Raw genomic sequence first — 24,518 nt, forward strand, 5'->3', positions numbered from 1 at the left:
TATTCTGAATAATAATAAAAAAAAAATACATTCTACTTCCTGTATTTGTACAGATTTAACGAAGACGCAAGTCCCCACAGAGCATCCTCCTGTTCCACATCTGCTCTTTGTTTGAACGCAGCCTAGCCTACAGTCTACAGGTGACCGGGTTTCTTGGTTTCTATTGGTTGGCAAAGAAAGTAGGCGGAACCTGAACGCTCGTATGGGCCAATCATTTGAATGGTACGATTGGATGGAGCCATTTCTTAAAATACGTTATTGGTCAACCCCATAGTCCATGAAAGTCGGTTGGCTAGACTCCCATCGAAATGTTTTATATCCAGTTCTCTCTTGTTTCGTTATATACTCTCTATGGTTTCGTCCCACTCAGGAACATGTTTACATGGTAGTTTTATAGAGGCCGCCAGGTAAATATACGTACAATTCATAATTGTTTTAACGAGGTTCGTACAGCAACGTCGGCATGCTATGTCACGTATGTTATTGCTGAATATCTCTTGCTAGCTGATATACGTTATTCCTGTTTTGTGTCGGCCAGTTAACATGGAGCAGACATCTGTTATTCTGATTGTAATATGACCAGCCAGCTGCACTTGCATTCGCCTTAAGTTTGAAGCTGTTTATCCTGCACAGATAAACAACACACTAACTTTTCTTTCGGACAGGTGCGTCTCACAGACAGAAAACATGAGTCGCTTTCTGAACGTCCTGCGCAGCTGGTTGGTGATGGTGTCCGTCATCGCGATTGGGAACACCGTGCAGAGTTTCAAAGACCACAGTTTTTTGTCAGAGAAGCTCTACACAGGCACACCAGAGTTTGGTGAGCAAACGAGGTTTGATTGACGAAACCTAATGGACATTACAGATGGGACAACATTAAATGTCACATCATCATATTGCATATTTTCCACTCAACTGATCATGATGTTGGGGTTGTTAGGTGTTCAGGACTTGGTGATATGATTCCTTAGAAAATATATACGTGTATAGCGTTGAATAGAAAAATGTATCTGGAATTTGTATCAGCTTCTAAGACAACATTTGTATATGACTCATATATGTATGTAAACAATGAATAACAATATTCAATTTTAGAGTCACACCTACTGGATTTAAGAGACCAATACCATTTTTTTTTACAGTTAAAAAGTAGTGCTCTCTGGTGGACAATGTAAAGGTGACAGTTTCTAAATGACCCCAAACATATTTGACATCTTAGTACTGCAATTTCTTATTACTTATCAGCCGACATATACAGTATAGGCTACATATATTGTTATATTATATATTGTGTTAAGCTAATATTGGCCCATCCGACTTATTGATCTGGCTTGTATCAAAAAATGTGTAAATAAAATAAGTTTAGTTTTTTTTTCTCCATTTTTTTGTAAACTCCTTAATTTCTGATTTTCTACTTCTCATTTCCTTAGTGAATGGTCTCCAAGCTCGAACATTTGGCATTTGGACGTTGCTGTCGTCTATCATTCGCTGTTCTTGTGCCATTGATATCCAGAACAGAACGTAAGACAGCTTCTCACTTCCTGCACCTTGTTTCTGTTGGCAGTCTTCATACTGTACGTTCTTACTGTGTGTCATACCGGCTCCTGCAGGCTGTATCACATCACCCTATGGACATTTGTGCTGGCGTTGGGTCACTTCTTGTCTGAAGCCTTCATCTACAAAACTGCTCCTCTGACTATCGGAGTCATGGCACCTCTCATTGTGGCAAGTGAGTATGGACTGTACTTTGGAGTGATGGGGACATATCTTTACATTATCCCTTAATTGATTACATTTTGATGTGTTTTTCTAGCTTTCTCCATCATAGGAATGCTGATTGGATTCCAGTGTATCCCAGAGCCACAAGAGGAAGTCGGAGCACGACAGAAGAAACGTAACTGAATCCTGGCTGTTTGAGTTTCCTACCACCTCCACAATGACCACCAGACACTAGTGGACTGGTCCTAGTGTGCTATTTCTGGTTGTAGACCATATACAACTACGTGGGCTGTATTTAATGTTTATTAAATTTACAGTTCACAGTGCAATCAAAAATGGTTTGACGTGATGATGAACTCGGATGACTATACAGTATAAAACTATGCTCTGCTCTTCATTGCAAAGTCTCATAAACACGAATATCATCAATTATTTTCGATATTTGTTCTGTGCTATGTAATGTTTCTACACTCAATTATTGTCATATAAAACTTTTAGATAATGAAATTATTTGATTTTGGATATGTATTTATAAACTACATGTGAAAAATCAGTTGTGAGACATCTTGTTTCCAAGGGTGTAATTGTTTTTTTTCTTTTGACAAACATTTAATATTTGTGCTGCACTGTTAAAATGTACTAAAATACCACTGAAAAACATTCATTATAAAATCACCAGACAGCTTGCCACAACACATCAAGTAAAACATGTTAATGATAAACTGTACAAACACTGGTTACATAGCATGAACTTCATTTCTCAGTAACAATTTTACAAGCTAAGTACACAAAAACATTTTCTTGTGCAAAATGACAACTGCAGTAGATCGACTTGCCTTCCATCATGTTTTGTGCTGTGCCATCATTCTTCATGTTCCAGAAGCTCTCACATGTTCATCCAGTTATGTATCACCAAATGTCTTGTAGAGATCACTTACAGTAAAACAAGGACAAAACTGATGCACAGCATCAATCATATTTATAATCAGCAGGTTGCAGAAGTAATACTTCCATGTGATCCTGAATGGCAGGCAAAGATGAGCCTTGTTGATCTGACTGCCACGCCAGGAGACACAGCACAGTGCTTAGTCTGCATTAAACACTAACACTCAATAGAATGCTTCAGCAATGTAAAGACTCCGTTCACTTACACACAATATTGGTCCAATGTGAAGAAACACAGTTTAAATATTGCTCATTAGATGCATAGAACACTACATTAACACTAATCAGAGGGGGACTGTAAAAGCTTACGAAAGTTAAAGTTAAGTGAAAGAGTGTAGTAATGTTGGAGTCACTAAAGTGGCAGTTGTATTGCACTGACAGGACATATACAATGCCTACATTAGATACAATAATGTTTACAAAGATGATTTTGTGTAGGGGTGTAAAAACTATTGAGGTTCCAAGTGTGTTCCCCTTGTGCATGATTGACTTGAGCTTTGTTTGAAATGAGCTAAGTTGCACTTGGGATATTAGTGTGAATGTCTGGTGTTCAGGCCAGATCGTGGCGTTCAGGTCTGCAGGTTTTTAAGGCCTCACAGAGGGCTGCTCAGTATGTTCACTCTCCATGTGCTCACTCTTCACAGCAGCTTTTTTTTTCTTCTATGTGGCCGTGTGTGCATGTTTATGTTTGACAGTGTCAGTACGTCTGTTTGAATCTGTACACGGTATCTTTGACAGTCTATGCTCCTTATAATTTCCTCTCTGTCAGGACTTCAGGGGGAGAGATGACTCCTTCTAGATCAGCTTTCGCTTTCTGTAAAGGAAGAGGACAGAAAACAATTACAATTGTATCTTCCAACAAATGAGCAAAAGTAGTAGTTTTTTTTTTTAAATCAGAAGACACAGATTCTCAACCCATCACATTCTTCAGAAAGACAACAGAACGTTAACATAGACCAAAATTATTCTGTACATTAGAGTATTAATTAAACCCCTTAAAACATTAACCTCTTGCATTAAATCTATACTCCAGAAATTGTTATGTTCTCATCAAAACCATCCTCAAATCAGTTAGTGCTGTCAGTTCATCACAAATGTCAAATGATCACTTTGGAAGTTGATTTGAATAGAGCAAAACAAAGTTGACGCACGGTGACAACAAAAAAAAAATGTTAGTGACTTTTATAGGAGGCTGAAATCCTGGGATAAACAGTTTTATTCCAAAATAACAGAAGGTGAACCTGTTTATTTTGATTGTGGAGTGGAACAGAATGTACTACAGTTCAGTAGTAATAACCTGAAGTATTAAAAATACCTGTCATCTATTTTTTGTAAATTGAAAGACAATGTGGTTTGTAACAGTTTTGTTGAATGTTCTGGAGATTTCAGTGGCATTTAGACATTGAAGATAAGGTTTGTTTACTGTCACGTTACTCTGTTGTGTACCTGCCTGCCTGCGTGCATGTGTGTATGTGTTTGTGTGGTATTACTGGTGTTTACTTGGTGTAAAGAGGGTGTGCCCCTACCTTGGCAGGTGTGTGTTTGGATTTTAGTGAGGTTGTGGGTTTATGTGAAGACTGCTGTTGCCAGTGGCCGCTGCACGTTGTGGCCCCGTAGTCCTGCACCGATGACATAGAGCCTGTAGGCTAGAACGATAACTTGGGTGTCACACCTCTGAGGGGCTTAGAAGGGGCCACCTCATCCTCCACCATCTCCTCCATCCTACAACACCCCCAGAGTGCCCTCCACCAAACCCAGCACACCCAACTAATACTGCCTGCTACCTGCACTCTAGCCCAGCAGCTCCACACTGCCTTTAGTAAGGAGAATACAGTGTGTAGTTCAAAGTCATCTAGCAGCAAATCATGCTAAGATGTAACAGTATTTGTTTGGCATTATTCATTTAGATATATTTGACATCTATTCACCTATTATTATTTCAGCTGTTGTGCCTGTATCGTTATCTATCTCGCTGCTGCTGGTCTTCTTATTTCTAACAATTTAACAGAACTGGCTCTATAATAAAAGAAGGAAACTGGTGGTGGTCAATTTAATGTATCTTATTTAAGATATATTAGTGTGCAGGATTACTGGAGCTTTTCATTTTAGTGCATGTTGTTATGATGTTTGTTTAAAATGGCATTCATTGTTAATAATTTAGAGGTGATTCTGAGCAGCTGGAGGCCACTGGGTTTTATTTTCTGTTCAACTACATTTAAACATGTGATATGTTACATACATGTGGACTATTGACCAAATAGATGCTTTTGTTTCAGTTTAACTCAATAAATGAAACCTGCTTTTTTATTTATTAACAGTGGATAGTGATGTGTTATTATCACATTATTACAGTGTTTTATGAACAGATTAGTACAGATTACTGATCTTTGTGATAGCTGTCAACTGCACGTTTTTGTAAAAGTGAAAACAAAATTAGGTTTTTATAGCAACAGATGGTAAACATGCTTATAGAACACGGAGAGCTGTCAGACAAAGCAGAATTGTGCTTTCTGCTAACGGTATTTGAGAATAGAGAATGTTTTAGTGAGGTTGTAAAAGTGCAACCCCTGCTTTGCTCGTGTGTACCTGCAGCAGTGCATGAGAACCATTCAGAGTGCATTCAGCCCAGAGACATCTAACACATTCCTTCTCTAAAGGGATGTGAAGATCCCACCTCAGACTTTATGTAGTGTACACAGATGTACTTACACTCATTGCCTGCACCTCAGACTGTTGAAGATTGGCCTTCTGGCGTCGGAGATCGGACTTGATGAATCCTGCGATAAAGGAGAGGAAAAAGATTAGCTTATGGAAGTTGTGGCCTCGGTGGACTTTTGGTTTAAAAAGAAAAAAGAAAATGGCATATTACTGGTGATGACACACTTCTGTAATTCAATGTACTGTATTTTAAGTTGAAATTGAAAAAAGGGACAACACAGAAGGCTGTTCAAAGCAGGTGCCTAGACAGCACTAATCATACTGTATCTTAGTGTTACGTCCACATACCTTTCACAGTTTTAGGATCTTTAAAATGAGTTAACACATCCCATACAAAATGGTAACAGGGGTTTCATTCCACAACCCAATGTATCTTATGTTATTTTGAAAGGGATGATTTGCATGTTTTATGTCAGAGAATATCAGATAAATTAGTTGTTAAAGTTGTAAATTATGTGTTAAAGATGAGCCTTGTTGATCTGACTGCCATGACAGGAAAACACAGCACAGTGCTTAGTCTGCATTAAACACTAACACTCAATAGAATGCTTCAGCAATGTAAAGACTCCGTTCACTTACACACAATATTGGTCCAATGTGAGGAAACACAGTTTAAATATTGCTCATTAGATGCATAGAACACTACATTAACACTAATCAGAGGGGGACTGTAAAAGCTTACGAAAGTTAAAGTTAAGTGAAAGAGTGTAGTAATGTTGGAGTCACTAAAGTGGCAGTTGTATTGCACTGACAGGACATATACAATGCCTACATTAGATACAATAATGTTTACAAAGATGATTTTGTGTAGGGGTGTAAAAACTATTGAGGTTCCAAGTGTGTTCCCCTTGTGCATGATTGACTTGAGCTTTGTTTGAGATGAGCTAAGTTGCACTTGGGATATTAGTGTGAATGTCTGGTGTTCAGGCCAGAGCGTGGCGTTCAGGTCTGCAGGTTTTTAAGGCCTCACAGAGGGCTGCTCAGTATGTTCACTCTCCATGTGCTCGCTCTTCACAGCAGCTTTTTTTTCTTCTATGTGGCCGTGTGTGCATGTTTATGTTTGACAGTGTCAGTACGTCTGTTTGAATCTGTACACAGTATCTTTGACAGTCTATGCTCCTTATAACTTCCTCTCTGTCAGGACTTCAGGGGGAGACACACACACACATACACACACACACACACATACACACAAGGTCAAATAACATAATAAATGACATTAGGTAACCAGTAAAATGCTTTAAAAGTTAAGGAATTTTAAAAGAGCATATTATTGTTTTAATCTTTCAGCTTACCATAAATAGCGATAATTGTCAGGACAAAGCTCGTGGACTGGGGGATCAGAGGAGCATTAATATTGCTTTGACAAAGCAGCTCTCATCCCAGCAATGCAAAAAATGCCCAAAAAATCTTTTTTAACGCATTATTAGCAAAACTGTAAGAGCTGTTAAGACCTGTGGACATCAAATGTGACAGACAAGGTTCACAATAACCTGGGGCTTAAAATTTGTCTAAAAACTGTGTCATCATGACACGTCACAGTAAACCTTCTCTTAGCCACCATTTCTTAAGACTTAAATCTTTGTTAAAATGAATTACATTACTGTAATGACTTCTTGATAAAAAAATGGCATGTTCTGCAATGTGGCATTGTTCAAATTGAAACACTTTTACTTGTGATCATCTTTGTCAATTTATAATTAATTATATTGTAGGTTTTCTTTATCAGGATCCAAAGTCTTGAAGATAACATACAGAGTTTAGAGAGATGTTGTATACTATGAGTTTGCATAACAAATCTCAGATGACTCCTACTACTGTCACTTTAATCACACCACTGTTAACATAATACATGACATTAGGTAACCAGTAAAATGCTTTAAAGTTAAGGAATTTTAAAAGAGCATATTATTTTTTGTTTGATATGGAGCATGAACAAATAAGATGCTGTAATTTTCATTTAATTGTGCCTTTAATAAATGGGGATTTTTCATTCAGCCACTAGAGGGCAACCTTATCCAAGATAGTGCCCTTTATTTAGATAAACAAATAAAGGGCACTAATGAAATATACCACAGTGCTGCATGTAACTAAATAAACCTAAGGTCTATAAACACAATACGCCCTGGCTTAAATAGTCATGCTTCACTTCTGTGTTCAAGTTCCATTTAATATCACGTGCATCCACTGTTGCTGACAGGAGTTCAATGTTCACTGTTGTTTTGAAAAGTTGTTGTAAGCACTGTGACAGGAGAGGTGTATGCTGAGGAAACAGAGGAGAGGTAAATATCTTACCTGTCAGTACTGTTCCTATTAGCAGGAAGATGCTCAGGAAGATGTTTCCTGCTAAAGTGCCCCATCTATCAATAATCTTCCCTTGGGAGATGGTGAAAATGATTCCAAAGATCTGAAAGGAGATTAAAAAAAAAAGTACAGCCCCAAACCAACACCTTTTGTATTCTGTTTTGTTGTTCATGCTAACATTACTCACCTGAGCTGAACAGTTAAGCAGTCCAGATGAGGTTCCCTCTGACTCTGGATAGGTAAGCTCTACTGCAAACTCAAAGCCCAGAGGTAGATATCCTGTCATGAAGAAGCTGCAGACAGACAGAGAGACACACAGACACACACACACACACACACACACACACAGACACACACACACACAGTCAAATTAAAGGCTAAAAGAAAAATGTGTGATCTGCACTAGTTTTCGTCCCAACCAAAGAAGGAATAGAAATACCACAGATTTAAAAGTAGGGCAAGTGTATATCAGTGTACAATACATCCTGTCTGGGTTTCAGTAATGAAAGCCAACAAAGGAATTGCTATGGAAACCAGTTATGGGCTTAATCAGCTTACCATAAATAGCAATAATTGTCAGGACAAAGCTCGTGGACTGGGGGATCAGAGGAGCATTAATATTGCTTTGACAAAGCAGCTCTCATGCCAGCAATGCAAAAAATGCCTAAAAAAATCTTTTTTAACGCATTATTAGCAAAACTGTAAGAGCTGTTAAGACCTGTGGACATCAAATGTGACAGACAAGGTTCACAATAACCTGGGGCTTTAAATTAGTCTAAAAACTGTGTCATCATGACACGTCACAGTAAACCTTCTCTTAGCCACCATTTCTTAAGATTTAAATCTTTGTTAAAATTAATGACATTAATGACATAAAATTGGCATGTGTTGCAATGAGGCATTGTTCAAATTGAAACACTTTTACCTGTGATCATCTGTAAAATCTATAATTAATTATTTCATAGTTTTTTTTTTATCAGGATCCAAAGTCTTGAAGATAACAAAGAGTTTAGAGAGATGTTGTATACTATGAGTTGGCATAACACATCTCAGATAACTCCTACTACTGTCACTTCAATCATACCACTGTCACTTTGCCTTGCAATTTTTGTCTTCACATGTTCTTGTTTATTTGTTTTTAATTTACTTTGTTTTTTTTAATATACCTCTTAATAATTATTTCTCTATATATCTGCACTCTTGTTCTCTTTGTGCTGCTGTAACAACTGCAGGAACCCTGTTTAGTGTTCCTTATAGAGAAATAACTGACCATAGTTAATTTTTAATTTAATTTCAAACCCTGGCTGTGATGTTTATGACCTCTGCAGCCTTTACTCTGTAATGGTTACCTACCCTAAAACTCCAGCTGTGACAAACACCACCCACAGGTGACCCAGGTTGAGGGTGAAGGTGTAAACCAGCATCCCAATCAGAGAGAGGAGATATACAGCCAAGGTGGTTTGTCTGAGGAGACAGGAGAGGAATATTAATCATGCAGTTTAAAAAATGTGCGATGGCGATACGATCAATCAGCATATGCATTCACACACAGCACACCCTATTTGAGGAAAATCCTGTAATCTGATTTGACTTTTACATTAACGAATCTTGTGACGAGGCTCCTGTTTGCTACATGCCTGCAAAGCTGATCAGAACAAAGAAATCCTACAACACAATTTAACAAAAAAACATTTGGCTTTGGGGGAAATATTTCCTGCTTATCCCCCATCTACAGTATATTGTGACAATTCTATACTTAAAAAAATAAGCTTAACAATAAAAGTAGCTTAACAGGCAAAGGCAACACCCAACTTTAGTGTTGGTTTTGTTGTGTAAATGACAAAGTAATATCTGTTTCCATAGATTTGTCAACACCTGCCGTTATTTAATGTAGATCCAATGTTTCATTTGAAAAAAAACACTTGTTTACACTTTTTTATTTTTTAGTCTTTAAGAAATTCATTACAAGAAGCAAAACTCATCAGTACCATCAGGGTTAAACTGGGAGCAATGGGACCATCTAATAAGCCAGTAGCTGTTCTCCTCCACATTAAACATGCATCATTGTATGTGTCTCATGCATGAAATGTGTATAATGCATATTATGATGCACCTAACTAGGACTTATGTCAAAAACATCTTCAATTTCTACCACTACAAGAGATAACAACTATCAAATAGTTCTGGTTTAGACCTATATTAAAAAGTAATGTATAGTTTGTGTCAGAGCAGGCATCTTTTTCTAGAAGAATGTCTTACTTAAAATGAATGAGTCACTGAATACCCCTCGTCATAACCCAGGTCATCTGCACAAACAGGCTTACTCTGGTGAAGCTGTCTCTCATACAACCATGCGTAAATTATTGCTGCAAAACATTTTTTGTTAATATAACATAGTCCTTTGACTCTGTCCCACATGGGACAATAGGCGTGAGAGGGTCAACAACGTAAATCCGGACCTGACGGCTTTGACAGCTAACCATCCTAATGGCATGTAAGGAATCTGAGGGACGAATCATAATAGTTTGCATGCCAGATCGCTGAAGCCAGTGTGCCAAACATCTAACACTCGGAAATCTATTGGAAATAAGTGGTTACTTTGTGAAAAAAAAGTACTGATATTCTTGATCAAGACAAAAATGACAGCATAAAAAATTCAGATACCAATTGGAAATCTTCACTTTTAAGATTAAATTATTAATATTTCCCAAGTTTAATGTGGTGGCCTGAGATGTGACCTGGGAGTAGCAGCAGAGTATAGCCTGTCAGTTCAGATAAGCAGAGAGGGACATAAGATATAAAACTCAGTTCCGCTGGATTCTCATTCATGAATGCACTTGGACATCTCCCCATGAATGGATGATTTAAAAGACATCTATGCAAGGAGCCCATGTTTTAAAGCAGAGACTGACTGTTGTTCCTTTCAGAGGTGACGGTGAGTTTTCACTTAAAATGTGAAGCTACAACATGACATTTGTTGAAATGCTACAGGCTCTGTCGGTCTGATGGTCTTTGTTCTTTGTTGTAGACTGAAATATCAATTTCAATAACTATCGGATGGATTGCCATGAAATTATGTACAGACTTTCATAACTGCTTTGATGATCCCCTGACGTTTCCTATAGCACCACCATGAGTTTGATATTTGTGGTTTTGAGCTATCGGATGGATTGCCATGAAATGTGTCAATGTTCCCCACAAGATCAAAAAGGTCAAAGTTTTTTTGAATTTGCCAAACACTAATTTGCAAATGTTACAATGCTAACACACTAAACTAAGATGGTGAATATGGTACACAATACAACTGATTAACAAAAGCATGTTAGCATTGTCATTATGAGCATGTTAGCATGCTGATATTAGCATTTAGCTCTAAGCACTGCCTCACAAAGCTGACATTAGAAGAACCACTGTCAACATGAAGTCATCAATGACCCTAATCATTGATTTCCGGGGAACTTTAACACTTGCTTGTCTGAAGACTGTAGTAGCATGATTACACTATGGCTGAGTTTTGGCTTCTTCTCAACGTCTGGAAGCATTACTTAAGATCACTTCGGCATTGTTTTTGCCTTTCAAAGTATCAATAGTAAAACAGTGTTTGTAGAAATATCTTACTTGTATGTTTTGGTCTTGTCCAGCCAAATGCCACATATGATGGACCCCGCCATGCCAGCAACAACAATAGTCAGACCAATTCTCCCAGCATTCACTTCTTCACCCTGAGAGTAAAACAATGACATTTCTGGTTTAACAGACAATATAAGGCATCTGTGACCTTGTTCAGCCTGTAGTTATGTTGTCCCGGAAGCTCTAAACAATAACAATCAGATTCCCAGATCCCAGTTATCTGTGTCAGAGCCATCTCCTTGGCAGCTTCATAGTTATTGGTATCAGAGAAAACCACACAAATGTCTACATGCTGGGCCTCTTGACATTGAGTACATGGCAGGAACGAATGGCTTAGGAGGTTAGGAAGGAAGACACAGAGAACAAAGAAAGAACGAAATAAAAGCTAATCTGGTTTGAAATAAAGTATACAAGGCAGAAGCATATTTTAGAGCAGACGCACTGAGACTTACAGGATATTGTTCAATGATCATCTGATTCAACAGTGTGGAAATAGCATAGAAGCAGCCGACGTTCAGCCCTGTAGACAACAAACAGAAATCAGTGTCTGTCTATTTTGAGAAGACCTGTAGGGAAAGCAGAAGATGCAGATGGGACCTAATGCTGCCCCCTAAAAACACTTCTTCACACATCACACACATTATAGCCTTCAGACTCTGTCACTACTTGGCTAATAGCATTTAAGTTTATTTATACTGGAGCACAAAGACACAAAATGACCTTAAAATCCCATTGTCCAGACATGTAAAGGGTACACATTTACAAACACATTTCAAAATGCTTCACACTGTCAATCATTGACATTGTCTTCATTAAATAGTGACCTTTGAGCAAAAAAGTGACATCTCAAAAGACCTTTAAATCAATACTACACATTGCGCTCGAAGTCCATGTGTTATGATGACACATCCCCATATCTGCACTCCAGCTGATAGAGACTGTGAGTCTCCACACATGTGATTGTGTCAGCTTCAACCGCAGATGTCTATTTTGAGGCTTTTAAATCTTTGTTACCTTTCACCTCGAGATTGCAACAACATCTTTCCCTGGATATGTGATAAAAGTAATGATGTTGGAGTGTGGGATGACCTGCATGTTGCAGTGATGTAATCAAGACATCATCATGATAGAGAAACATATGAAGACATAGATCTGGACTTACTCTTTCTATCTTTATGATATCATTTTATGGGACCTTCCTATGAACCTAGAGTATTATGTAAGTGAATCAACTTACAACAATTCTGATATTTGGTTAATCACTAATCAGAATCAAGTAAAATGCTAAATATTTGCTAGTTTTAGCCTCTCACATGTGAGGTTTTCCTTTTTTTCTCTGTTTAATATCATTGTGACTTAAATGTCTCTGGGTTTTGGATTGTTGGTCAGACAAAAAAAGCAATCTAAAGACATCATCTTGGACTCTCAGAACTCCTAATGGGCATTTTTGCCATTTTCTTGACATTACCCTAATTGTTTAATAAAATGAATAGACAGGAAGGGTACCTACCATAGGTGACCACCAGGAGCATGAAGGGCTTGTTGCGCAGCAGCCTCAAGATAGAAGCTGTGTACGAGTACTCGCCGGGGGGGATGTTCCTGGCATGAGCCTGGGCCTGGGTGGGAGGGATCTCCGGTCTCTCCTGAAACACTGTTAGACAAACACAATATTTCATGAGGATACTTCTGTGTTCTTTCATTAAGATTGTTGTGATAGTGCATTGTCTGTTCTCTTATCGGCCAATACAGACATTGACGGGGGTAAAAGCCCAGTGTGACGCTGGAGGTCATAGTGACAGGTAGAGGAATAACAGTGGAAGCAAAATCTGTAGTTAATTAACAGGATGAGTCAGTCAACATTAATCATTATCACCTTACCTTAATTTGATTAGCTTTGTATTAATTCCTTGTCCTTATAAACCAATTTGTACCTTATTAAGTTATTATAAGCCCAGAAAATAACTTTTTTTGATTTTTTTGCAGGGACAGATACACAGAATAGCATATCAAATATTACATACTAATTTGTAATGCCTGTCCCTGGATTGGCTTTTATATCTGATCTGATATAATCAATATTAATACCACACCCTTGATACCTCATATTAGAGTGGCCACACAGCAACTTGCAGCTAATAAAGTAATAATAATGTAATAATGTTGGGTACAAAATAAAACTTAAAAGCCGCTGTATACCCATAGTCCATCCAAACATGTGTTTTTATGTTGCCTTAGGTCTAATCATGTTTGTATGTACACAGGTAATTTTGAAAATAGGGTTTAAAAAAAAAAATCAGTTCAAATGGAAATGCAAAAACACAAAAACAAGGCAACATAACCCTAATCCTAGAGCCATGTTGGCCAATCATGCGGAGAAGAAGCCAATCGGAAGCCTGAAAAAAATCTATTTCCTAATGGCTTTCCTAATCTGGCTGCCATGGCGTATGGATATAGCGGAAGAGTTACAATACATTTTTGTGTAAACATGTAGTAAAAAAAAAAAAAAAAGTCCTGTTAGCAAGGTTAGAACCAATACTATTTTGGCCATGGCCACCATTGCACGAAATGCTGCCTCATTTTTGACACCTCACAAAGGAGATAAGGGTGCACATTTTGACCAAAAACTCAATTTCTCTGTCTACACAACAACACTGAAAACAGAGTTTTTGAAAATCAGATTGACATTTCCCTCACCCCTTTGGTTTGTTGCACTTGTTTGAGCGCGGCAAGTTATCATATCAGTTTGGTGACATCCTGTAATGCCAGTTAACATAGTGCCAGTTAACATCTTCCAGAAAGAAGTGCAACCCGTGGTAAAGCTTTACTATGTTTCTTTGACTGTCGATGAGTTTTAGTCCTTCGTGGAGGTGAAAGGAGGAACTAACAGAGCTGATGGGGAAGATGATTTCATAAAACACTGTCACAACTCTCTGAGCTCCTGCATGTATTTCCCATCGTGTCTGAACACATCTCATCAAAAGGTGAACAATTACAGCAATTACTGCTGCTGCTCATCCAGTGGACTGCGATGCAGTCATTTCTCGGTAGAAAGCACATCTCAGGAAGACTCAGCTTTCCAGCGGTGCTGCTTTAGGAGCCCAACAAACAAGTAAAAAGTTCTACCATATAAAAAATGATAAGATTTTGTGTAAACAATGAGCCCTGATGTTGCAAAACACTACTAGAGAATCACCTGTGTTCTCGTCTAAAAATACCATTACACTGCCAACTAAAAAATATCATTGGCATTGCTGTGGGACAAAGGATGTGAGGTAACAGCTTTATCACAGTCCCTAAAGCACAAACTGTCAAGATGACTCTTTGCTTTATATATTTTCACAGCATGACTGTGGGAGTTATATGAACTTGAAAGTAACTTGCATGAGTGGGCAAGAAGCCCTGACAGCTCTATGAGCCTGCGGATGTGAATAGTAATCTTACCAATGACCACGAGGATAAAGATGAGGGTGGCAACTCCTGCGCTGATGTAGAACATGATTCTGATGTAGTTCGCCAGCTCATTGATATCGTCCACATTAGGCACAAGGATGGGAGGGAGCAGGAACCCAATGGCGATACCCATCTGTAGGTAAGAGGCACAAAATTTAAAATTGAATCTGCGCCTCTAGCTGACAGCTACACACACAGCTATAGTTAGTACACATCATTATAGGCGGAAAGCATCATTACATAAGTTGAAAAAACACAAACTTGACATTTGTGTGAGTGATGGCTACCAGTAAACACATCATTAATACATGCTTATTTCATATGTAGTGATTACAAAATTAAAATCTAAATATGTCAAAGGTGGGTGGTGTTAAAGCAATAGTTTTACATTTTAGGAAACTAGCTAACACAGTATAATGTTTGTTTAATCTGTACAAAAGAAAATATAAAAACTTTAAAAAATCGCTGTTTTATGGATGGTTATGTTGAACCAAGACAGGCTAGCTCAATGGTGTTTTAAGCTCTCACCGTCGACTTCAAGGCAGCGCTGCGACTGTTGACACCTAACCCTAACTCTAACCCTTGCCTAATCCTAGTGCCTTCCATGCAGCGCTGCCTGGAAGATGACGTGGGGGGCTTAAAACACCAAACACCGACAGGCTAACTGTTAGCCCGTTTCCAGTCTTTAGGCTAAGCTAAGGTAACCATTTGACAGAGAGATATGAGAGTGGTATTGATCATCTCATCTAACTTTCTGCCAGAAAGCAAATAAGCAAATTTCCCAAAATGTAAAACTATTGCTTTAAGAAATACAGGTAATGCAAGGGGTCATATTTTGGGGTACTCATTTCGGCGAGGGGGTCATGTGCTTGACATAAAGGTACAATGTCTGTTTGACTTTTTATATCCTAACACTCCTCCTCCCAACCCACCCTCAGGGTCAGCAAAAGTTCTAGTGGATCTCGGACAGTTGGGGGGTACTAAACTTTCTAAATCTGAATACCACATGAGTAGTGTCCACTTCCTCATCTTCCTACAGCCTCAAGAACATTCCAGAGGGAACACCAGCCAAAGTCCCTCCATTCTAGGTGAGAGATGGAAAAGTGCAAAAAGGGACAAGACATGTTCTGGGGGAAGAAACCTGTGAACAGTGTTTGAGGCTTGCAAGCACAGAAATACATCAGACCCCTTCAGTCCTCTGAGAATGTTATAGCCACTATGATTTAGGCTATAGATGTGCACCTGTTACCCTCTACAGTAGAGAATATTAATCATTAATTTAACTTGAGGTCATTAGGCTAGAGATCCCTTCAATACAGTAACTGGAGAGCCATCTATGTTTAATCGCTGTCACATATCCAAGCAAAGAAAATACATTGTATCGCTAATTTTTGAAGTCTTGATAACTTGATAACAAAAAAGCAAAACAAGCTTATTCTCAATTGGTGCAAATTAAGGATCTCTTATGAAGTTACTTTTGGCACACAAACTGTTAATCTGTTTGTTCTTCAAAGGCCTTTATGGAAATCCTACCTACTTTTGCTTAATGTGAACTATTTCTGAATGTCCAAGGGGATATGTGAACTACTTCAGCCTGAAAACTTGGAAGCATCAAGTTTAGGGACCGGATCCAAAGGAATAAAGTCCTGGTGAGCAAGTAAACATCAACAACAATGTGTTCTTTTATCTTCAGCAGCGGAGAGTGGGACTTAAGCAAAAAACAAGAACATATGTGACAATGGCCGGTATACAGTGTTTGTTAATGTAGGTGAGAGAGAACACACTTCAATTGAAGAAAAAAAACATTTTAGGTTCAGAGGTTCAAGAGCATCACAGGGGTCAGACGTCTTTTGATGATCTATGTTTAGGTATAGGGTTAAACATTGTGGTGCGATCACAAGGCATCCATATATACAGTATATATAGCCTAATACATAAGATGCCTGTGCAGTATCCATTCACTGTTTTTATTGGCATGTACAGAAAGAATAGTTTAGAACTAAAATTAATTATGAAGCCAGATTCTTCCCTTTAGAAATGACTCAAAAATGCTGTCAAAATGATGTCATGTGATGATGTCTCTCTAACAATTGTTTTGGTCTTGTAAGGTGAAAGAGACATGAACCATGACATGTTCAGGTTTTCCTTTACCTTAAGCTTCAGACGACCTAACAAGTTCAATACATTTTCTGGTATTTTTAGTGTGAGAGGATAAGATAGGATAAACGACCACACACACGCTCTCCAGCAGCCCTCCTTATTGCCATGGACACAGAATTCTCAATGTAATCTCATTATACAGTTAGTTTACCCCAAGCCTGGGAATTTGTTCAGAAGCAGGAGGTGAAAGTCAACCGCCACCCCCACAATTTCCCCTGCCTAGAAAGAACAAAAGACACACATGCACACACACACACACACACACACAGACACAGACACAGACACAGACACAGACACAGACACAGACACACACACACACACACAGGTAGAGCTACATTCTGGCATATCTGCTTCCTCCCAGTTTGGGAAAGTCTTTACCACACACCTCATCTGTTACATTAGTACACTGCTGCTTACAGTGTGTACATGTAGAAGTGGCAGACTTCTTATATGAGTTTTATTTAGCTGACAATTTGCTCACTGCCACCACATTCTTCCAGCAATTTTCTTTTTTGCTCAAAATGAACTTGTTTGCATACAATTTACAGTCTTCTGAACACAATATTTAAGAATACATATTTCACAAAATGGTCATAAAAATGAATGAAGAACCTACCCTTGTTAAAGAAAATCACCATTGAACATTTGGAAAATAACCTAAAAGTAAACTGTGAGCTAATACTTTCACAGCTGACATAATAAAATCCACTTTATAAAATGGAGAGTTACAGTCCTAGATTATGATCGGCTGAGACGTGATCAAAGTCGTTGTAAAATACTATAAAACACACAACTGTGACGTCGTATCTAAAGACGCTCTCTAGCTGTTCTAAAATCCCTGTAAACCACAGCCTGTCATGGATTATTGCTTATTTATTCCTCAACTTCACATTTACCACATGCCATACCGTCGTCACGAAATCCTGAAGTCATTTTAAGCAAACTGAAGCTAACATTGTCAACATGTATTAAGTGTTTGTTTCTGCAAGTTAACATGCATCGCTTCTCTCAGATCCTTTTCACTGTTAGAAGCTGAAGCAGCCACCAGAGACGGATTCAGTCACACATTCAAAGACGATGACATGGCATAACATGTACCTGCCTGTTTTTTGACACATGGCCTTTCAGATTGCCAAAGATGATAGATCTCTCTCTCTCTCTCTCTCTCTCTCTCTCTCTCGACAACTGAGTCATACTCTCTCTACACCAATATGAGAAGATAACACACACTGCCAAAGACATTTTGAGCCTGAAAGGCAAACAGAGACACACCTGGTTTCCCAGAACACCAGGGGGTGGAGACCTCCGGCTGCCCAAACTACAGGGACGAAGAAAGTCATTGCAAATGGGGGGGTCAGCTGTGCTCATCTTTATTCAGGCCCCACTGCATTTGAAAGCTGCACCCACCACCACGACGTCCCTGAGGCCCCGGTTGTCGAGCAGCCACGTTACAGGCAGAATGAGGGGGAAGTAGGTGAGGAAGTAGATCAGGGAGAGCCAGTCAATGTCAAGGTTATTGATGGCGTAGAAGCGCATGAAGATGTTGCTGATGATGCCATACTGCAGCCACGTGAAGGCGTTGCTCATGGAGTAAGTGCTAAAGGTGAACAGCATGACCCATCGTCGCTTATACACCTTGGTCTCCATCAGTGGGAAGAGCTGCGCAGCATCCAGGGCTGAAGGCTCCAAGATGTCGTTGCTGTCTCCCAGAGGCAGCTGGCTGTATTCTCCCAAACTGGTTTTCTTGCTGGAGACCAACCATTGGCTCTGGCCTCTCCAAGGCCGTCCATCCACTCATGAGGGAATTCATCCTGAGAACTCGTGTTGCTCTTACTGAAACCCCTTCAGGCTTCAGTAGCACTTAACAAGTGGAGGGAAGAGCAAACATTTCTCCTTGTGTGTCCGTTCTCTCAAAACCGTGGCAGTTCACCTGACTCGTCCCTCCCACCCAGCAGGTTTTTCCTATAAGCTGATCATAAACAAGCTCGCCAGCTGTGCAGTGGCGATTACTGCTTATTAGTCCTTCTGATTTAGCAGAGGTGGATCCTGAACAAGCTACCTCTCCTTATGTCCTGTCTCTCTTAGTTACGCTGTTATAGTTTTAGACTGCCGGGGGACTTCCTTCCTTCCTTTGACACACTGAGCTGCTCTCTCCTCTCCCTTTCTATTACCATTTGTGTGCATCCCGTCCCAGAAATGCTTGTTATTAATCCTAGCTTCTGGGGAGTTTACTCCCCGGAGTCCTTATGTTTTTTCCCCCAGCGTATTTCCTTGGAGAACGTTGGCACCAAGATCCTGGTTGCAGCTGTCGCCGTGGTCCTGCTGCACTCCCTGCTGAGCTCAGCGGTGCCCTGCAATGTCCTGCTGAACCCTGCTGCTTCGAAGTCACTGTTCCATTATTAATTTGACTATTATCGCCACTGTTCATCATATCCCCAACCGGCCCGTCAGACACCGCCTACCAAGAGCCTGGGTCTGTCCGAGGTTTCTTCCCAAGAGGGAGTTTTTCCTCGCCACTGTCGCACTGCTTGCTCTTGAGGGAATTACTGTAATTGTTGGAATTGTTGGGACTTTGTAAATTATAGAGTGTGGTCTAGACCTACTCTATCTGTAAAGTGTCTCGAGATAACTTGTTATGATTTGATACTATAAATAAAATTTAATTGAATTGAATTGAATCTGTGGTGCAGTTGCTCTGATCCCAGCCAACTGTTACATACCTGACTGAGTCCAGTCCTTAACACCTCGCTTTAGTCACATGAAAGTTTTATTTTTCATTTCAAACTCCTCCTTCCAGTATATGTCTTGCCTTCACTAAAGCCCAATCACTTTTTATTGCATCATCTGTCTTGGATGCTACCACACTGGCAGACCTGAAGCCGGATGATTGAAAACGTATTCATTTAGCACTGACACATTTTTGTTATGTTGTCTTTGTAATCAATGCAAAGTGCTTACTCAAAAACATTGGATTTTGAATGCTCTGCCGTGATGAGGTACTGACAGGTTCGATGCTATATGATGCTAAAACGTGAGTTTATAGTACTCAACCATATTGGAAACTGGAGCTTGTTGTCACTGTTTTTACTCTCAGTGGAGGACTATTACTGTGGGACATACACAATTAGTCATGATCAATCATTTTTCAGAGGATTACTTTGTATTTGGATTATTCAATGTTCTTCAACTTTTTCCAGAAAAGGATTCAATCATGCCACAGCTGAGTCTGACAACGTTTTCATGAGAATTTGAGTTTCAGGTTTTTATGGTTGTTCGTATGAAAATTGTGTCATATTGGAATTTGTTTTGCCTGGACACTGTGACAACAAATATATTGTACTTGATATGGAGGCACTGACTGTTAATTGTGTCTAATGTCTAATTTTCTGAATTTTGTCTCTGAAGAAGATGGAAAATTCATTGCAGGCCTTGCTGGATAAAAGTTCAGATGCTACTGGTACTGGAGGGTTTGTTAACCTATCGACAGTAGCAAACAAAGAACGTGAATTATTATTGTTTCTGGCGATAATGTCAGAGAAGAAGGACCACCTTGCATTCCTCAGTTCCAAATTATAAATGTGAAGTCTCTCTTTATAGGTGTCATAATGGACCTGGAGAATAGTTTTTAGCCAACTACGTTCAGCTTTTAAGTAAAGTCATCGAAGAAGGTTGCACAGTATTTAGGTGGCCTGTAGATATTTAGAAATATAGCTCGAGGGGAGGACCTTAGCTGAAGTGCCACATGCAACAACATTCAATGTTCTTTAACTTTTTCCAGAAAAAGATTCAATCATGCCACAACTGAGTGTGACAACGTTTTCATGAGAATTAGAGTTGCAACAATTAGTTGATTACTTGATCGACAGATCATTCATCCGCAACTATTTTCATAATCAATTGATGAGCCAAAACTAATTTCAAAAACTGACATTTTTATTTGCTGACATTCGATAGACCAAATGATTAATGGATTAATGAAAAAGAAAATGGTAGATACTGGCTAATTTAGTGTGCCTCATTCATTTTATAATTAATTTGATAATTCTACGTGATTCTGTTTTGAAGTTGTTGTTTTTTAAGTTGAGCTTTACCTACTGCATATGGGTTTATGTATCTAAAAAGTAGACTTAAAACGGAGAACAATGGTAATTGTTGATGGATTCCCTGCTGTCTACAGCCTCCAGCCACCTTTGCTGCATGGAGCAAAGGCGCAAACCCATAAATGGAAGGAGTGGAAGGTAAGAGAAGGAGAACCAAAACCTCTAATAATATTTAAACTGCAACCCTTAATGCACTTCATGTTCATTATTCACCCTGGCAAATCCATATCAAATCCTCCAGTATCGGTGTTTACATTCAGCAGAAGGTAGGCTACTAGTTAGCCGAGATTGCTTTTTTTGGTATTCGCCTTATTTCCATAAAAACAGTGCAATAAAACGCTTAACCACAGTGGATAAAACAGTCTATGATAATGATACTAAAAAAATCCCGGGCTCATATCTAAAACACTTTAGGTAACCTATTTGGGCTATAAACTGCCTCACGGTCATATTCCACTTCCTCAAAGTGACGAGATATGAACACATGAGCTGTAATTATACAAACCCCTGTATACAGCCTAGTATTCGGACATTCTGACTTTTTCACACAAAAACAACGCAGTTTCACCATACCTGGAACACGGCAGCATTGCTACACAGACTACACACTGAGGAGGAATTGTGCACGTCACCTCCCATTTGGTTGCAACCCTCAAAACAAATAGCCTACCGGGCGCCCTCTCTCCCCCCTTTCATTTCTTCAGCTGTCCTGTCAATAAAGGCCTAAAAATGCCCAAAAAATAATCTTAAAAAAAAAAAAAAAAAATAGCCTACCTTCCACAATTGAGGAATATTTCACCAGATTACATCTCTTTAAGTTTAAACATTTTTGTCACATGTTTATTGTTTTACATCTGGGGCATGGAAAAGTTTGTGAGGTTAAAGAGACAGTGGTGGAAAATAACTAAGTAGGCCTAGCTATATTTTTACAGTACAGTTTTAAGTTAGGCTACTTTAGGCGTGGTTGAGTAGGATACTTCCATTCTTACTTACACTTCATTTCAGAGGGTAGTTACTTTTTACTCCACTACCTTTACATCTGATAGCTATATCAAATTATGTGTAGCTGAACTTAGTTTTTTCTTCTATTGTACCACATTATTCATCTGCCCCTCAGATTGATTTAAAAGTATTTGATTGGAGGTTGAACATGAAGACAATGCTTCAACAATCAAGTAATGGTCCAACAAACAAGAAGAATCCATGAACCCGGATAAGCTTTTTCAAGGTAAGCAGGTTTTATGACTGTGCAAATAAGCTGTCACATGTTGTATATACACACACACACACACACACACACACACACACACACACAAACACACATTTGTACAAACTGCAAAGGATTTTTATCAGGACCAAAGACACATATTTGTGAAAGTCTACTGGAAGAATCCCTTTGGTATCAGAATTCAGTACAAACTAAGAAATTCCACAAATTCAAATTCATTCATTCAGTTAAGAAGTGCAAATGACCGCATGACCGCAGACCCACAGAGACCCTCAAAACCTCCAGGTTTAGGCTACTACATGCCATTTGTTTTTGGTCAACAAAGGCATACTGACATTACTAACCATGTAGAAGGGCCCTGTATTGCTCAAGTAATTGATAATCTGGTTGTTTTTTCTGGCCATGGGTGGAGGGATTAGGGTGGGTCAGGAGCCCAACAGCAACTATTTGCCCCAGGCCCCCTAAGAGGTTAATCCAGCCATGGCATTGGGTCTGATTCAGGCTACTCATGCAATTCAAACATTTCTCAGGGGGAGTTGGGGACTAAATCAAATCAAACAGAATATAGATGTCTATTACAGTGACAATTGTGGGTAAGAGATCAACTCGCCTGATTCCCAAAAACTCCGATGGAGCAGGCGGTGGAAACCTCATCCGCGCCGAACCAGACCGACGCCAGACGGGATGGCATGCCGAGGATGAACACCTGGGCAAGGGAACTTGCAAGCTGTCCGACCATGGTCACCCCGAACAAGTTGGGTTTGGCGCTGGCCACCTTGATCCATGTCCCGGCGCAGTTGAGCGCGTTGGCCAGCAGCGCTGTGACCCGCAGCCCTTTCTTATCCAGGAGCCAGGTAACCGGGAAGATGAATGGGATGTAGGTGAGCATGTAGATCATGGACAGCCAGTCTATAGAGAAGGCTTCCACGTTGTAGAACTTCATCATTATGTTGTTGATGATCCCGTACTGGATCCATTGGTACGCGTTGCTCAGGGAATATGCGCTGAACAGGAACACGATCATCCAGCGCCTCTTGTATAAACGCGTATTGGCGGCAGAGCCGCGGTCGCCGTTTGGGATGCTGCTGCATTCAATTTGCTGCGCGGCATCTGGACCCCCCGCTCCCAAACGTGGCCCATTCTCCATCGAATTCTGCGCGTTTTTGTCCTGCGATGCCCGCGTATCTTCTCCCATCTTCTGCTTCAGTTAAAACGAGCACACTTGGAAATATAAGAAAGTCTTCCCCAAGCGCAGTAACGGACTTAAAATGTCTTTAAAACCCCAAACTGCTCCGAATATATGTGAATTAAAAATTAAAGTACAGAAGTAACAATGAAAAAGAATCAATAATCACTTTCGGTCCATGTGACAGTCCGAACACTATTCAGTTGTAGGACCAAAAGGACTGAGACGTCTTCAGACTTCATTCCAAAGGACTGGCCTGCTCTCCAAAAGTTCATTCAATACTTGAGCTGTCTAAGAAATCCTATTTATTACACACACTAGGTATGAGCTGACCCGACTTTTACTCCACCCAGCTGCTGAGATAAAACGGGACAGTGATGAGACACACCTACCGGACAGTTAACAACACAGGGAATATATAAACTGGTATTTTAGTTTGTCCTTATTATTCAACTTAATCTCCCAATGCAACATTGCAGATTACCAGTGTGCCACATGAACAGTATTTTATTCAATAATAATATATTATAAAGTTGCTATTATTTCTCTAGCAGGAGTTTTGTGCTCTAGCCTCAGTCATCACCTTGTTAATCTGCCTTGTTAAAAGTTAAATCCCACCGTGTAAGAACAATAAGTGCCTTGTTACTACCTGTGTTTGCTGTTAATCAGTAGCCTACATGCTGTTGTTACATCAAATGTGGATTTAATATCAAATCTAAACTCATGTGATTACAGTAGCCTATATTACACTATTGGTCCCGATTTCATTTAAGAAAAATACAAAAGGAAAGGCATGAGTAGTTTGATGTCTAAATGCAGAATTACACATGAAGTGAGGGGAATAAGGTTAATCATGAAATATATTATTTTACTTAATCTTTTTCACTGTTATGTGTGGAATTACCCACAGCTAAAACAAAGCTTTCCCTCTGCAGGATACCTTGGGATCCCTGAAACCTCACACACAGTGGGATGCTGGAGAGGTACACTAGCTTTGAATAGTTAATCAAGTTTAAATAATTCAGAAGTTCCTGAATAAAACTATAACAAATGTGTGGAAACCAATACAAACTGCAGA

At 39.4% G+C, this 24,518-nt stretch overlaps 2 protein-coding genes across 3 annotated transcripts; one reads left to right on the forward strand and one right to left on the reverse strand.

The window, feature by feature from the left end:
* The first annotated feature begins 259 nt into the window (after positions 1-259).
* On the forward strand, positions 260-2,283 carry erg28 (ergosterol biosynthesis 28 homolog). 2 transcript variants are annotated; one of them, XM_028565980.1, is made up of 5 exons: positions 260-407; positions 666-820; positions 1,431-1,521; positions 1,611-1,729; positions 1,814-2,283. In XM_028565980.1, exons 1-5 carry the CDS (start codon positions 352-354, stop codon positions 1,900-1,902), a joined length of 510 nt encoding a protein of 169 aa, XP_028421781.1. In that variant the 5' UTR covers positions 260-351; the 3' UTR covers positions 1,903-2,283. The 2 variants fall into 2 exon arrangements, with proteins under 2 accessions (XP_028421781.1, XP_028421782.1); XM_028565981.1 differs by lacking the exon at positions 260-407 and adding an exon at positions 408-475.
* On the reverse strand, positions 2,284-23,449 carry flvcr2a (FLVCR choline and putative heme transporter 2a). Its single transcript, XM_028566340.1, has 11 exons — positions 22,865-23,449; positions 14,758-14,899; positions 12,827-12,967; positions 11,769-11,836; positions 11,305-11,408; positions 9,040-9,150; positions 7,874-7,979; positions 7,678-7,789; positions 5,374-5,441; positions 4,191-4,310; positions 2,284-3,478 (listed from the first exon to the last, which is right to left on the reverse strand). Exons 1-11 carry the CDS (start codon positions 23,447-23,449, stop codon positions 3,413-3,415), a joined length of 1,623 nt encoding a protein of 540 aa, XP_028422141.1. The 3' UTR covers positions 2,284-3,412.
* Positions 23,450-24,518: the final 1,069 nt, after the last annotated feature.

This window comes from Perca flavescens, chromosome 20, assembly GCF_004354835.1.
Source record: "Perca flavescens isolate YP-PL-M2 chromosome 20, PFLA_1.0, whole genome shotgun sequence".
Taxonomy (NCBI): Eukaryota; Metazoa; Chordata; class Actinopteri; order Perciformes; family Percidae; genus Perca; species Perca flavescens.

Excerpts from the sequence above, each read along its gene's own strand:
- flvcr2a (XM_028566340.1), bottom strand. The coding sequence starts at position 23,449 with ATGGGAGAAGATACGCGGGCATCGCAGGACAAAAACGCGCAGAATTCG. Across the intron at positions 7,980-9,039 it reads GTCACAGCTGGAGTTTTAGG|CTTCTTCATGACAGGATATC; the intron begins GTAGGTAACCAT and ends GTCTGTCTGCAG. Across the intron at positions 7,790-7,873 it reads TGCTTAACTGTTCAGCTCAG|ATCTTTGGAATCATTTTCAC; the intron begins GTGAGTAATGTT and ends ATCTCCTTTCAG.
- erg28 (XM_028565980.1), top strand. The coding sequence starts at position 352 with ATGGTTTCGTCCCACTCAGGAACATGTTTACATGGTAGTTTTATAGAG. Across the intron at positions 408-665 it reads AGTTTTATAGAGGCCGCCAG|GTGCGTCTCACAGACAGAAA; the intron begins GTAAATATACGT and ends TCTTTCGGACAG. Across the intron at positions 821-1,430 it reads CACAGGCACACCAGAGTTTG|TGAATGGTCTCCAAGCTCGA; the intron begins GTGAGCAAACGA and ends TCATTTCCTTAG.